The following is a 13749-nucleotide window of genomic DNA, read 5'->3' as shown; positions in this document are numbered from 1 at the left end:
GATCGTTAAAATGAATTTTAATGAACGTTCTCAAAAGTTGGCGCACTCAGCCGGAATAGGGTGGTCGCGTGGACGCTAAACATGCCACCGACACGGCAGCAGCAGCACCACCACCAGGCTGCAAAAGGATTAAAGCTTATTCGGAATCTAGATGGTCCAAGAGTTTGGCCACTGTCATCGATCCGGAACGCGCGAAACGCGCGATGGTGAGTATCGGGAACGGGTGAAGGATTTATGCACATTACCAGACCGGTCACGGGTGGTTAGATAAAGCGTGAAGGCGTTTTATTATGTGTGCCTTCTGTTTTCTTGTTGCTGCGTCCCTACCCGTTTGCCAGCTTCCCTTGCTTTGTGTAACGAGATCTTGTTAATGCTTTCTTCTTCTTTTTTGCAGTTATTTTCTCCTTTTTCTTCGTTGTGCACGGATTAAACGTCGTTAATTCTAATCACTGCCATTGATCACACGCATAATTTGGCACCGCATTCGCCCTGCAGGTGACCGTGCTGTTTCCGAATAGCATCAAGGTGAAGCTGATAATCCCCAAGGTGTGCCGGGAAGGCTGGGAAGGATTGCCCTGTTATAATCATCATTATTTGCATCATTTCCCTGTTGATCTATAAAGAACAAAGGGTAGTGAGTTTAAAGTAAAATGGGGCACCGTGTGGCATTCCACTTTGCGAAGGCGTTCACTATGGCCCCATGATATTATAAAGGTAAGGCAGCGAATCGGGCCCGCTTAAAAGGTAATTCGCGAACGTAATGAACTCATAATCACATCCATAAATCACGGCATCATAAAACATCGTACGGATAAAACACAGCGAGAGAGAGGGAAGGATAGAGATCCTGAGGGTAGGAAGCGAGTATGCAGATTTTCTAGCTTCCTGAGCCACAAGAATCGTGCGGCTCGGTGGGTCGTTTTGCATCTTTTGCTTGATTTTTTTTTAAACTGATCTACTAAGCACGCGGAAACACTCAATTTGTAGATGGAGGGAGCGCACGTACACCCGTACCTGTGATGGATGAACCAGCCGATGACAAGCAGATGGACTGCTATGAAAGGCCCGGATTAATTGTACCTTGGGGGTGATTGAAGTGTGCTTTATTTGCTGTTACGAAAACGCAACTGGAAGCAGCAGTGGCTTAAGCATGAAGAGGATATGGGAAGGATAGGGCGTAAACCTGTTTAATTTTAAGCGTAAGATCGTTTATCACGATGCTTACCTTGCTGTAGCTGTTGGGACGTCCTGGAGGAACCGTTGCCACTGGCAGGTTTAGCGCACAGGGAAAACATGGCTAGATGGTGCTGGCTGTCCGATAAGATACGAAGGCCTTTTTTACGCCCCGTTTAACGGATAGGGCGATGTAATAGAACACAATTTTCCAGAGGCGCAAACAACACGTTTTATGTGCTTTCAAGACGAATAAATAAACACTGTCGATCACGCACGATCACTGAATATGGTGTTAATAATAATAACGGCAACACTTTGATGTTTTATTCCCTGTTTCTAATTATGTATATCTAGCGGAGTGGGTTCAATGAGCCTCAAAGTATAAGCACTATGCGTAAAGTGTCGCATTCGATATCTTTGTATGCTTGACGCCTTTTAACACAACAGTGCACATCAGTGAGCATATACAGCGACTTGCTTTGATTTATCGAGGACCAATGAAGCAGATAACGTGTCAGGTTAGAGCATCACACGATTTAGTAGAAGCGCAACAAATTGTCAACTTTGTGCGGTAAGGATAGGATGCGAACAGCTGAGAGTTGTAGATAGTAGTCTAGAGCGTGCTAGTGAAACGCAATCAACCAACTATCCGGCAGCATCACACACACACATGCGAACACTAACTGCACTGGAGCTTGTTGGGTTCCAATAATTGGGACTGATTCAATGCGCTGGTCTGTTGGTTTTTCCAAACTACTTCGTTCACCTTTTACGCTCTGCAACACACTTTACAGTGATGGGCAGCCGTGCTGCGTGATACGGTACTGCAGGTTACGGTCAGTCTGTCGGCTCCCTGATCCATTTGCTGTTTCGTTGCTGCCGGCCGAAACTAGACTGACAGGATGAATGGGTGCCTCCGAGATCGGTACGCTTTTTTGTGGCGTGGATTGGCTAATACTGTGAAGGAAACTGAAATGAACACGCAACCGTCCAGATGATTTGCGAGAAACTCTCATACGCGAGAGAAATGACAACATTAGGGAGTGTCTGGTAATTTTCATGAATGAAGTATTGTTCAACAATAAGTTTGTGGAATGTTTCAAAAACTAAAATACGTTGATTTTTTTTAAATGTTACTTGAGAAATCATACAAACATGGAAAAAAAAAACATTGCCTGTATGTACAGTACATGTCAGTAAATCTCGGACAGCAGAAATTTAAAATGAAGTAAGCTTTTTTTGTTTGTTTGAAGATCATACATCGCCGTAGTACTTTATCGATATTTTTTATCTCCTCCCTATGCATAACAGCAATAAACACAATTATCATAGAAAATGAGAATTCAAGCAAATTATGCTAATTTAAAAACTATAGAAAAAAAACTATAACAGATACGATCAAAATACATTTTAATTGAATTGGACTGTTCATTTTAACTCGAAATAAAAGAAATAGCAGTAGAATAATTACTAATTTTAAATAATCCAAAAAATCACTTTACATTTTTTTTAAATCGTTTAATCGATTTGCTTGTTTAATGCAATACAACCGAGTTGGCAACACTTCCTTTCCCATGTTCACTGTGAGCACACCTCAAACTAGAACGCATGCGCCTCCATCAACGAATGAACATTTGCATAATTCATTCGTTTCATCAGAATATAAGATAACTGCTTAGAAACGGCTCCGCCTTGTTCATTTAATCGACTCCGGTCGGGTGTCTGGTTCGTTGATGCAGGGCATGCATCAGATACAAGAGCACCGGAGAAATGCATCCTTTTCCCCGTTCAGGCCCGGTGCTATCGCAAAAACAGCCCTTCTCCCAACCCATTAGCAGGAAGTACATTCGGACGGTGTTCGTCTCGGTGCACTTCGGGTGTTTGCTTCGGTGGTGGATTTTTATCAATGAAACGAGGTCATTTGCCCATTGGCTGGAATGCTGGAATCAGGCTGCAGCCGCGCAATGCCACACTTTTGTAGGTCAATGGAACAGGCAGGGCACAGTCAGGGGTAAGAGAAGATTTATGCAAGTCAGTGAGATAATGCGATTATATAAGATACCAGTTACGGCAAAAGCTTGAGGTTTATTTGCATGTTTTAGGATTATGATTATGAAGTCTGGCGGATGAATTACGGGCGATAAAAACATAACACAAATAAACAAATTTACATTTAATGGTTCATTAAGGTAAATTGTCTGCAACAGCTGCAATAAGTAATTTTTAATACTATCACATGTTGCCATTTTATAAAGCACTTGGGACATGATAGTGCTTTTAAAAGCATCGTTTCAAAAGCACACTTGAAGCTTTTTGATGTTTGAACTTCGCGTCGCGCTTCGGTGGCGACATCTTTCGTTATCTTCCATTACGATGTTGTGTAGAAAAACAGCTTAAACTTGTGCGAGGACATTTAAATTGCCATTGATTGGAAAAGGATTCGAATAGCGAGGACATTTAAATTGGGTACAAGACGTCTGGAGAATGAAACACGACTGACCTACAAAACAACGGCATCATTAGCTGTGGAATGCTAAAGGTCCATTGGTACATTGTTTGAAATTAGACAGAAGAGAAACAGGAGGCAGCAGAACAACCTATTAGCTAGGTACATGGCAGGTTTGGACAAAATCGCGTCATTAGCCTTCTTAAATCATGTACATAAAGTAAAATGAATTTACTCCATATTTTCCAATGTTAACGAAAACATTAATATACTATTAATACACATTTGCTCGTGTCTGGATGTGTAGTCATAATAGAGAATATTTCATTCCAACGACCTTTATTCGTATATTTAATGTAATTTTTTGTAACAAGCCTAATTAATTCTTAAAATGATCTTCTTCTTCTTCTTCTTTTGGCTCAACAACCGTTGTCGGTCAAGGTCTGCCTGTACCACTACTTGTGAGCTTGGCTTTCAGTGACTTTTTGATCCCCCCATAGCAGGATAGTCAGTCCTACGTATGGCGGCACGGTCAATTTGGGGCTTGAACCCATGACGGGCATGTTGTTAAAGTCGTACGAGTTGACGATCGTACTACGAGACTGGCTCTTAAAATGATAGTTCGATAAAATGTATAGTTATAGGCATCATTGAAAAGTATTGATGTATTATTAAGTGCATTAAGATTTTATTACTTGCAGGTTACAAGGAGCTCAATTAATAGTTTACAGAAAAAAAACTGGCAAGATGCGTACAATGAGGTTTGGGTTAGAAATGTGTTATGGTACTTTTAATAAATTTTAGAATATCGATTAAACAATTTATAACCTTTACTGACACAATGTTTATGTTTCAGCAAACAAAAATCAATTAGTCCTGGGTTTAACTTGATCAACCTGATCGAGCTTCTCACGAATCGGCGATTGTTTAATATTTTTGAGACTAAAATAATCTAGACTGAAAATCTGAGGGTAGTTTTGCATGGAGTTTTGATATGATTTCAGCCGCCAAGTGTCAAACTCTATATACAACAGCTGGCTAGTGTCGTAAGACCCCCTTATATTTGCAATTGTTTATAGACAGCAAACTCTTCAAGATGTCTTACTTATTGAGGAAAAAATGTTTGGTGCAGACTTGTTACGTGTTCTAAAGCGTGTTTCCATGAAAATGACATGCAGTATACATGCTTTCCTAAACGAGAACCGTGTTGCACACGATTTCTTTTTCATGCCATCTTACCATCACATTGTGAGTGAATTGGGTTAGTGCAGAATGACAAATATTGTATATGGTTCATGTCTAGTGTTGTCTGGATTTACATGAATAGGCTGCCTTTCGACAGTTCAATGGCCACTGTTTTATGTAGATCGTTTATAGAGTGTCTAACTTTGGCGCAAGATTTGGTGACCTAAATTTGTGTGAAATGTTTTCAAATTCCATTATTGCGAAGATTATGACAGTTGATATTTTTTTTTAAATTTTTCTATAACACATTTCCCTTCATACGATTAACCTCCGGTTTGCCTTTTCCTTCTTTAACAATGCGCTTATCAAAGCCTTGCAACATATAATTACTAGGCAAAAGAAGGTTCCACTTCAGTAAGGAAGAAAGCATTTTTACTGTTAAGCTTATGATCAATTAACAGACGGAAAAGCTTGAAGAGATTGTTCGCTATCAAAACCGGATCGTGAAGAGCCCGGCAGGCGGCCATTTGCTTGTGGAGTGATTTTGATTTTCCTCGACGTGCTCCTTCAACTCTGAAGTGTTTTATTTTAGTTCTTTCCAAAAGATTTCCTTTCAAATGTTTGCACTTGCACGAGAGAATAGTGCAGGAGTAAAGTTGAAGTGAAGTGTTCTCCAAAGACGATCGAAGTGAATCGTTTGGCGAATCCATATTTACCGAGGTGGGATTGGGTATAAGAAGGGGGTTTGTATCGAGCGGGAATGCCATAAGCGTTCTGCTTCAGCCCTCGCCTGTTCCATTAAACATTTCCGTCGGTTATTGCTTTGTGGTTGCCGGCTGGCGCAACGATTATTAGCGTAGTTGAGTTTTGTCGTTTTCAGCGAATGGAAGCAAAACATCGGCTCACTGCGAGCATGGAATATAAAACTCTACGACATTACTGATGATGCTTCCCATACGTCGGTGAGTGTGTGTATCTGTATGGCGTTGTGTGCGCTTTATAAATGCATACCCTTTCATGGCGTCTCGTTATTGTCATTTCTTATCAAATTTGGGAAAAATGCATCATGGAGTAGCAGAAAAAGATAGAAAATCATCATACCATGATTGCAATCGTTGTAAAGTTATGCAAGAAATTATAGTAACAAAAGTTACCAACGGCGGTCGTACAACTTTTCAAACCTCAAGTCATTAACAGATAAAACAGATAGACACCGAAATAGTTGGAAACAAGCGAAATTGTAAAGAAAAAATCTGCTCGGGCTAGATGAGCAAAGAGCTTTTACGAGGTGGTTGATTCATCAAAATCCACCCAGAAAACGGTAACAATGCAGTAAGGATGAAGTGCGCTTGCGAATGACGAAGTGCACTAGTGCACGAGCTTTTACAAATGCATTTACTGAGCTTTACACGCAACCGCCTCGAATCGATACGGTTGTGCCAAAAATGCAGCACTCCTCTTCAATTCACAGTTCGAGGGAGAAAGAGTGCGATAGAGACTGCCAGCATACATTAAAGCGCGACCGAGATGGTAGACTCCGCGTGTGAATGCACGCTTCAGACTTCGCGTGTGGGTGTATTTGTATGGCTCTTTGTCAGCTGCGAAACGATGTATCGTTACTACGGACAGCGTGCTCCGTAAAAGGGGAAAGTTGTCCACTTATTGGTAGCGGCCGGATTGAAAGGTTCAGCTACAGGGTAAGCTACTGCACATGCGTCCATTTTCCACTATGTTTTGAGTGCGTGGGAAAAGTTCTCGGTTTGGCTTTTTCTCTGGTGGAGAGCAAACGAATGGTTCTGAGTGTCACCAAATGTCAATAGCATGTATGCAATATCGAATAGGCAAACACAAGGTGATTCAGTGTGGCCTTCTTAAAAAAATATTTTTGATTCATTTATGTCGGATTGAATTCTACTTGTAGTAATGTTTTATACGTAAATAGTCAAATATTCAGGTAAAATATAAATATATAATAGTAAAATATTTGCCGGTCTGGTGGTACAATCGTCAACTCGTACGACGTAACAACATGCCCGTCATGGGTTCAAGTTCCGAATAGACCGTGCCCCCATACGTAGGAATGACTATCCTGCTATGGTAAAAATAAGCTCACTACACTAGTGGGTACAGGCAGGCCTTGACCGACAGCGGTTGTTGTGCCAAAGAAGAAGAAGAGGTAAAATATTATTTAATGTCGTTTTGTACCGCTTTTTGCAACGCATTTTTGTTAGAAGCATATTTAGGCAAGTTATCGATCCTTGTACTGAAGAACGGTTTACCTTTTGATCGTTACATTTACAAATTATTAAAAATTGTACGTTTACAAACCATATTTTCATTAATTACAAATTATTGCTTTCACATTGGAAGTATATGTAACTGGAACTTCACAACATAATTCTTCCTAACAAAATATATACGAATGAAATATCATTTAGGTAAATTAACAAGTTCATGGTCGATTTCACCCGTTTTAAATGTTTTTTGAACGACTTTCACTTGCAATCGCTCTACGGCGACATTCCCTTGACTCTGCTGCATTAGTTCAAAAGTAGAAATGGTACAACAGTTGAGCAGCGTTAACCACCTTCACTCAATGACATTGGAGCGACTATCAACCCATTCGTCGGTTCAATTTATTTCGCTGTCAATAACCGTATTCAAAGTCGGTGTTTTGTTGCTTTCGGTTTATCGGACATTTTACAGTGAACCTCCATTCGCATGCCTCCCACGCCGGTTGGAATGGAACTCATCTGCGCGAGGAAAAAGCTCCCACACATTCCATTGCCAAGGAAAATGTAGTGCACTCAATAAGGCGCTTCACGGTGAGAGTCGGTTTGGAAAAAAAAGATCGGTGCCTCATTTTGATGACGGCGAACGAAAACATTCCCCAATCATTCGCGAGAGTAACCTGCTCTTTAGCAGAGAGCAAGGGCGCACATTAGCGAACAAAAACAAAACGGTAAAACAAATCCGTGTCCGTGGGAGAAATCGTCGCACACTCGTACAATGTGTTAGTGTTTGCGTACTGCTTGGGAAATGTGGAGGGGAAAAGGCGCTGAGTGTTCCGTGGGTTCATTCGTTTTGAGCGATGAGTGATGACGGTAGAGGTAGACGGTTTTGGGCACTTTTGTGCTCATCGCAAAGGCAAAACGAGTGCAGTTGAGCTTTGTAATCCGACGCAGGACGACCGCGGACAAACCATGCGTACTGCCGTTCCGTACCAGTGTTCACCATCCAGTGGATGGCCTGTGAAGTAGGTGGTTTTACAATCACTTTTCATATTCCCCACAAGCGTGTTTGTACGTGGTATACGGCGTTGGTGATAAGTGATCGTGATTTTATGTAGGTAACACTAGCGGCATACAATTCGGATTAAAGTGTAAAAAGTTTGCGTTGCGTGTTGAGCCACAAAAAGCAAGCACGCATACTCGTTCTACTGTGCTTATGTACAATGCCATACGAAGCAAAGGAAAATCAAAGGGCCATGATTACGAGTGCAAACGGATGGTGCAAAGGAGAAAAAAGAAACTTAATTATTTGATATACTCATCTGTGCTCAACATTCAGCATCGACCGAGAACGAAAAAAAGCGCTTTGGCAGGGGGAGGATAATTCTGGAGAACGTGCCAAGTGGAACCCCCTCCCCCCTCCCATCCTCAAAATGAGCTATTTTGCTCGAGAGTATGAGCGAGAGCAACGTGCAAATGTGCTTGAGTGAGTGAAGAGCACGACGGGTAGCTGAGGGTAAATCGAAAAGAAAATTCAACTGTGAAATTTTCTTTCGATTTCCCAAAAGGAATAAGAAACGGAACCCCTTGTGGCCAACAGCAAATGGAGCCAAGTGAGATGGAGACAGTGAAGATGCAATGTAAAATTTTCGACCAAAAGAGACAGAGAGGGAGAAAGCGAGAGAAAGAATTTGAGTAAAGAGAGCGAGGCTCTAGAATGAACCGTATTTCCAAGGACTGTAGGACATTGCTCACGGGGACGGAAAAACACGCGCGGACGTGAGAGATTCTTTTCTTCGTATACTGCTACGGCGTGCTTCCATCGCGCTAGTGGTGCCTGTAACCTAGTCAAGGATTTTTCATATCGATTTCTGTACTAGCTACACACCGCGGCCCTTTCTTCTGCGGAGTTCCACTTCTCCCACGCTCGACGCTGAGTTGGTCGCTCCCGCTAGTGGTGGGTGAGTGATAAGGAAAGCAGCAAAGCCCTGTCTCACCGTTGTTGTGTTACACCGTACAAAGGAGCTTTTGGTGGTATGCGTGCATAGAATAAACACATGTTTCGACCGTTTTTTCTTGTCTACCAACTGGTGTAGGCCAACCTTCGCAACTACGTCCGTCGGTCGGATCATGTGTGTCGGTGTGTTCGTGTGATGAATTTTGGAGAACTTTTCGGTACCGTACTCGTTAGCTGACTCGTACACACATTTGCAGATACGCATACTATTACGCGTACTCATTCAAACACCTCATTCGCCTTCATTCCCAGAACACGCTACGTTTTTGGATGGAGCGACGCTTGCTTAATGTGCTGAGTTTTTTCGACCTTTCATAGAGTTTCTTACAAAAGTGTGCGTATTTTTTTTCTTTTATGGTGCATTTTTCACTCCCTTGCATCTGTGTGCCAGTGGAAATGAAACATACAACGGTTCCTAAACAGTAGAACAGTTTTTTTTTTTGTGCCGCGACTCTTGGACTGTTTTGTGAGTAATCAGGTTCTTTTGAATTGAGGTTCGGAGTCGAGCTAAGCGTACGACCATTTTCCTACTCTTTCTCTCATCTCCAATTGCGAGCGAAACGAAACGCTTTGGATGTGTGGGTGCTTTTAATAGAATCAGGATATTTTACGCCAACCGTTCACACCTGGTTACCATTCTCTTTTGCTTTAGCTCGCGCTGCTTTTATTTGCGCGATTTTCACAGTGAAGTGAAGCACCTAGAGATGAAGCATTTACTTTGTTGAATAGGGTGGTGAACATAATGCGAGTTTAGGTTATTGTTTGCTGCGCGGTACGATCTTTCCGAACAGGAATCGTGCAAAATTGAATAAGAATACAGTTTCAAATGGAGGCGCATGGTTGGTGGTAGCACGAAGCAAAAACGTGTGTATATTAGCAAGCGATTATGGTTTTCAACAATGGTGATACAAATATGATGAATGATAGGTGGCTCATTTGAACGAGGTGACGAGCAGGCAAAATGGAGTCAATTTAATATCAATGTTGTAATCGTTGTGCAAAGGAAGATATTGAATAGCTAGAAACTTTAAAAGAATTAACATATATATATATTTATATTTTGTGAAGCAAATAACGTTAGAAAAGCCGATGCAATTTGGACAAAAGATTTCGTGTATAATTTTTTTGTGGACAAAATAAAGCAAAAATTAAGAAATAATTTTATACTTGCAATGGATAAAGGGCAAGTGATGCATCGAATGCGATAAGAAGCACATACAAAGTGTTGGTGATGGTTGCTTACCTCTTTTCAGGAAATGTATGAAAAATTGATCAAAGCAAGCAGCGGCGCTTGCAAACCGAGAAAAAAGATAAGCGTGTTGCGAAGTGCTGGAGAATAGTGAGATCGGGAAAAACAGGAGAGAGACACATCAACAGAAACAACAAAAAATACGCAAAGAAACAGTGAAAGTGTGTGTGTGTACGCCCGCGTATGTGAGGGTAAGCGTATGTGTGTGCGTGTGTGAAACTGGTATGTGTGTGTGTGTGTACAATTCGTGTTGGCATACTCGTTCTTAGTGAGCAAATAGTGAAGAAAATCCCGCTAGAATTTGTGAGCATGAGCGCGAAACAGGCAGGATAAAGCAAGTTCTACACAACCAAACCCCGAAGAGATAGTGACGTGAGAGTGTGTACGTGTTGGTGTGAGTGATTACCGTTGAGTGTAGAAGAAAGAGAAAGAGAAAGAGAAACATAATATTGCAGTGGGTGACGGAAAAAAGATCGAAAAAGAAACCCCAGCATTCGGTGCGTGAGTGAAGACAAGATGGCGTCGGTACGTGTGGAGGAACATACAACCCGTGCGAGCGATACGAAAGCGGATGGAAATGGAGTTGTTGGCGGTAGTTCCCAGACTAGCGGAGAGGCAGAATGTGTATCCATTATGGAAAGTGCGGCACCACTTTTGGAAGGGGCCAATGTGATTAGATTATCCGCGAGGAGAAAATGCAAGAGAAAACAGCGAGAACAGGCGTCGTGTGGGATGGCAGTGGGTGGATCCTTTGCGAGAGCGAAACCGACTGCGGAATTAACCCTTCGGCAACGACAGTATCGTTCTACAGACCACAGTAATTCCATTAAAAGCCCTAATCACCCGGACAATAATATATGTATCGTAGCGGAGAAGGGTGCCAACGTACGGCAGCGCAACAGCTCTCTCAAGCAATCAGCTCTGGGCAGTGAGGCATCGAGTGCGGACAATAAAAGCAACTACCATTGCCAGCAACCGCTGAGGACGGCGACAGTGCCCGTGGCGACAGCGCTGACTTCCGAGAGCAAAGCGCAGCAATCGTTTGACCTCGCTTCAGCCCCTGCAGCATCATCGTCGTCTTTACCGTTTAGCCTGCCAAAGATTCTGAGCAATGCCATGGCAACAGTTCGGCTGCCCAAGTTGCTATTGCTAGGCCTAATGCTGTCCCAGCTAGGGTGCGGATGTTCCGGGTTCGTGCTGGACGGATCGCAGAACAGTTTTGCACAATTCCGCAAATGGTATACCGGGTTGAATGGGTCACTGGAGCTCGAGTTCAAGACGGAGCAGCCGAATGGGCTCGTGCTCTATACCGACGACGGTGGCACGTTCGACTTCTTCGAGCTGAAACTGGTTGAGGGAGCCCTTCGACTTCGGTATAATCTTGGTGGAGGCGCACAAATCATTACTGTCGGTCGGGATCTTCACGATGGCCACTGGCATAAAGTGCAGGTAAATGAGGATATTTGATCTAGGCGAAAATCTACGTTTAATTACAGTTTGCTTTCATTATATCTCGTATTTATTACACTTCGCTAATGGTCGAGACTTCACAATGACTATGGCAAACATGAGGTACCAGAACATGAACAGAGTCATTATGGAAGGAATCTTCTAGAACAACTATTATTTCTTATTTAACCGGTGCTACAACCATACTGCACTCTTGTCCGCGTGCTCATTTATTCACCTCCGTTCCTTTTTTATTAATACAATTTAACGTTACAACATCGGTAATACAATATTTTGCTGTTCTACTTCTTGGCTTATAGACCTATGTGAAAATGCCTACATATATAGATGTCTAGGGCATATATTTGTATAAGTATATATTGAAATTAAGTATAATGTTGTTATGAGCATTACCAAATTCGGATTCATAAATTAACATAAACAATTTGTATATATGATTATTTATTACACTAATAGTAAAGTGCTGGTTGAATGTGAACAATAAATGCTAAAATATTAATGTTACTATCTTAACTGGGAAAAGATGCAAATGTAAATGGAAAAAAGAGAAAAAACATGGGATCGAAACATGTAGGTGTTGTTTTGATGGTTATAATTTCACTTCAGTTAACGAACATCTATGCGCTGACTGGAAAGTAAAAACTTCCCAGTTAGCGAACTAGATTTTGGTAGTCATGGAGCTATTAAGCAGTTCGCTTTTGACAGTTAGATGAACAATTGTTTACAAACAAACTAGTAATAGCTAAAGCAAAAAAGTAGACGAATTTACTATAAGAAAGTGTTCTTGAAATTTGGACCAAATACTCATGGAGGTAAAAGTTTGCATGTCCACGTTATATTCAGAAACATAACTTTTCCATTCTGTGACCACGAATCACTTCCGTTTGAAATGGTCCTGCTGGAGGAACTAAAAGCTCATTAGTCACAAAACAGCACTGGATATGAGATGTCTATTTAACTTTCAATTAACTACTGAGAGTAACTAAAACATCGAATCGGCACAAACTGGTAAAATGTGTAATCTATCCTTTGTTTATAACATGGCGATGAAAGATTAATAAAATCCTTGGATTAAGTCAGCCAAATAGTTGCTTTAATTAAATTCATCATTCACTCTATATTGTGCATCGATAAACACAAGCAATGGTGAATTTAACTGACAAAATAGCTTTCCGACAATTTATTCTATACGGATCGACCTGTTTGCTTTCACGGACCTTATTTAAAAGACTCGATTGATGTGCTTCATTGTCGTTAATCGATTATACAATGAAATCCCTCTAAGGCGATCCTAAAGGAGATCTCAGCTTAGAGAGATATTCATGTTAAGGAAAATCTAATAGGTACGCTCAGACACGGCATATCTTTATTCGCGAATCTTTCCCCTTCCACTAGAAACAAATGTCAAAAGAGATTCGCCAATATTTTTGCGTTCACAAACCACGAATCTTAGCAGGATAAAATTATCGTAATTTAACAAAATTATTCGTAAAACACGGCTTCTTCTTGTAAGAAAAGCACAATATAAAACGATTAGAACATTTAGAACTTGGAAGCAATCGAAAACTAATGTTTAAACACGAAAAAACACGATATTTCTCTTGACCTGTCAAGAAGATTGCAAGCAAATATTTTTGTTATCCATCCAGCGATGGATAGCTTGGATTGCTCGAAAAAGATTTGCCACAGGCTGCTAGACTTCCCCTACCTCAGTGAAAAAGTATGTTTGACAGATATTTTCTAGCAGAATATGCCGTGTCTGAACGCGGCTAATGAAATGTGCCTAAGAAACCACGGGCAAAACCTGGCATCTTTTGACCAATATTTGTGTGAACTGTCATCCAAAAATTCATCCTAGAAAATATATGCTACGAAATCTCATATGCAGCGTAGAGAATATTTGCCTAGGGAAAATATTCACGTTGAAGAAACATAAAATGTAAATGTATAAAATCTCAGGACTGGTAAAATGTTC

The 13749-nt window shown here is 41.2% G+C and overlaps 2 protein-coding genes across 9 annotated transcripts in view; one reads left to right on the top strand and one right to left on the bottom strand.

Annotated features, from left to right (window-relative positions):
- The window catches only part of LOC120950789 (uncharacterized), a 50690-nt gene extending 48590 nt beyond the window's left edge, over positions 1-2100 (bottom strand). Inside the window, exon 1 of the mRNA XM_040369087.2 lies at positions 1226-2100. Coding sequence (XP_040225021.1) covers positions 1226-1295 — 70 coding nt within the window. The 5' untranslated portion in view covers positions 1296-2100. The remainder of the gene's footprint in view (positions 1-1225) is intronic.
- Positions 2101-7902: 5802 nt separating this feature from the next.
- LOC120961114 (neurexin-1) overlaps positions 7903-13749 on the top strand; it is an 87545-nt gene continuing 81698 nt past the window's right edge. For 5 of the 8 annotated variants that reach the window (XM_049605332.1, XM_049605330.1, XM_040384789.2 and 2 more), the window contains exons 1-2: positions 7903-8152; positions 10309-11753. In XM_049605332.1, the coding sequence (XP_049461289.1) occupies positions 10821-11753 (933 nt within the window). In that variant the 5' untranslated portion in view covers positions 7903-8152; positions 10309-10820. Of the gene's footprint in view, positions 8157-10308; positions 11754-13749 lie in introns of all 8 variants that reach the window. The other 3 variants (XM_049605326.1, XM_049605329.1, XM_049605328.1) reach the window with 3 other exon arrangements.

This window comes from Anopheles coluzzii, chromosome 2 (genome assembly GCF_943734685.1).
Source record: "Anopheles coluzzii chromosome 2, AcolN3, whole genome shotgun sequence".
Lineage (NCBI taxonomy): Eukaryota > Metazoa > Arthropoda > Insecta > Diptera > Culicidae > Anopheles > Anopheles coluzzii.
Note: the sequence above shows the minus strand (reverse complement) of the source record. Positions and strands in the feature narration are given on the sequence as shown.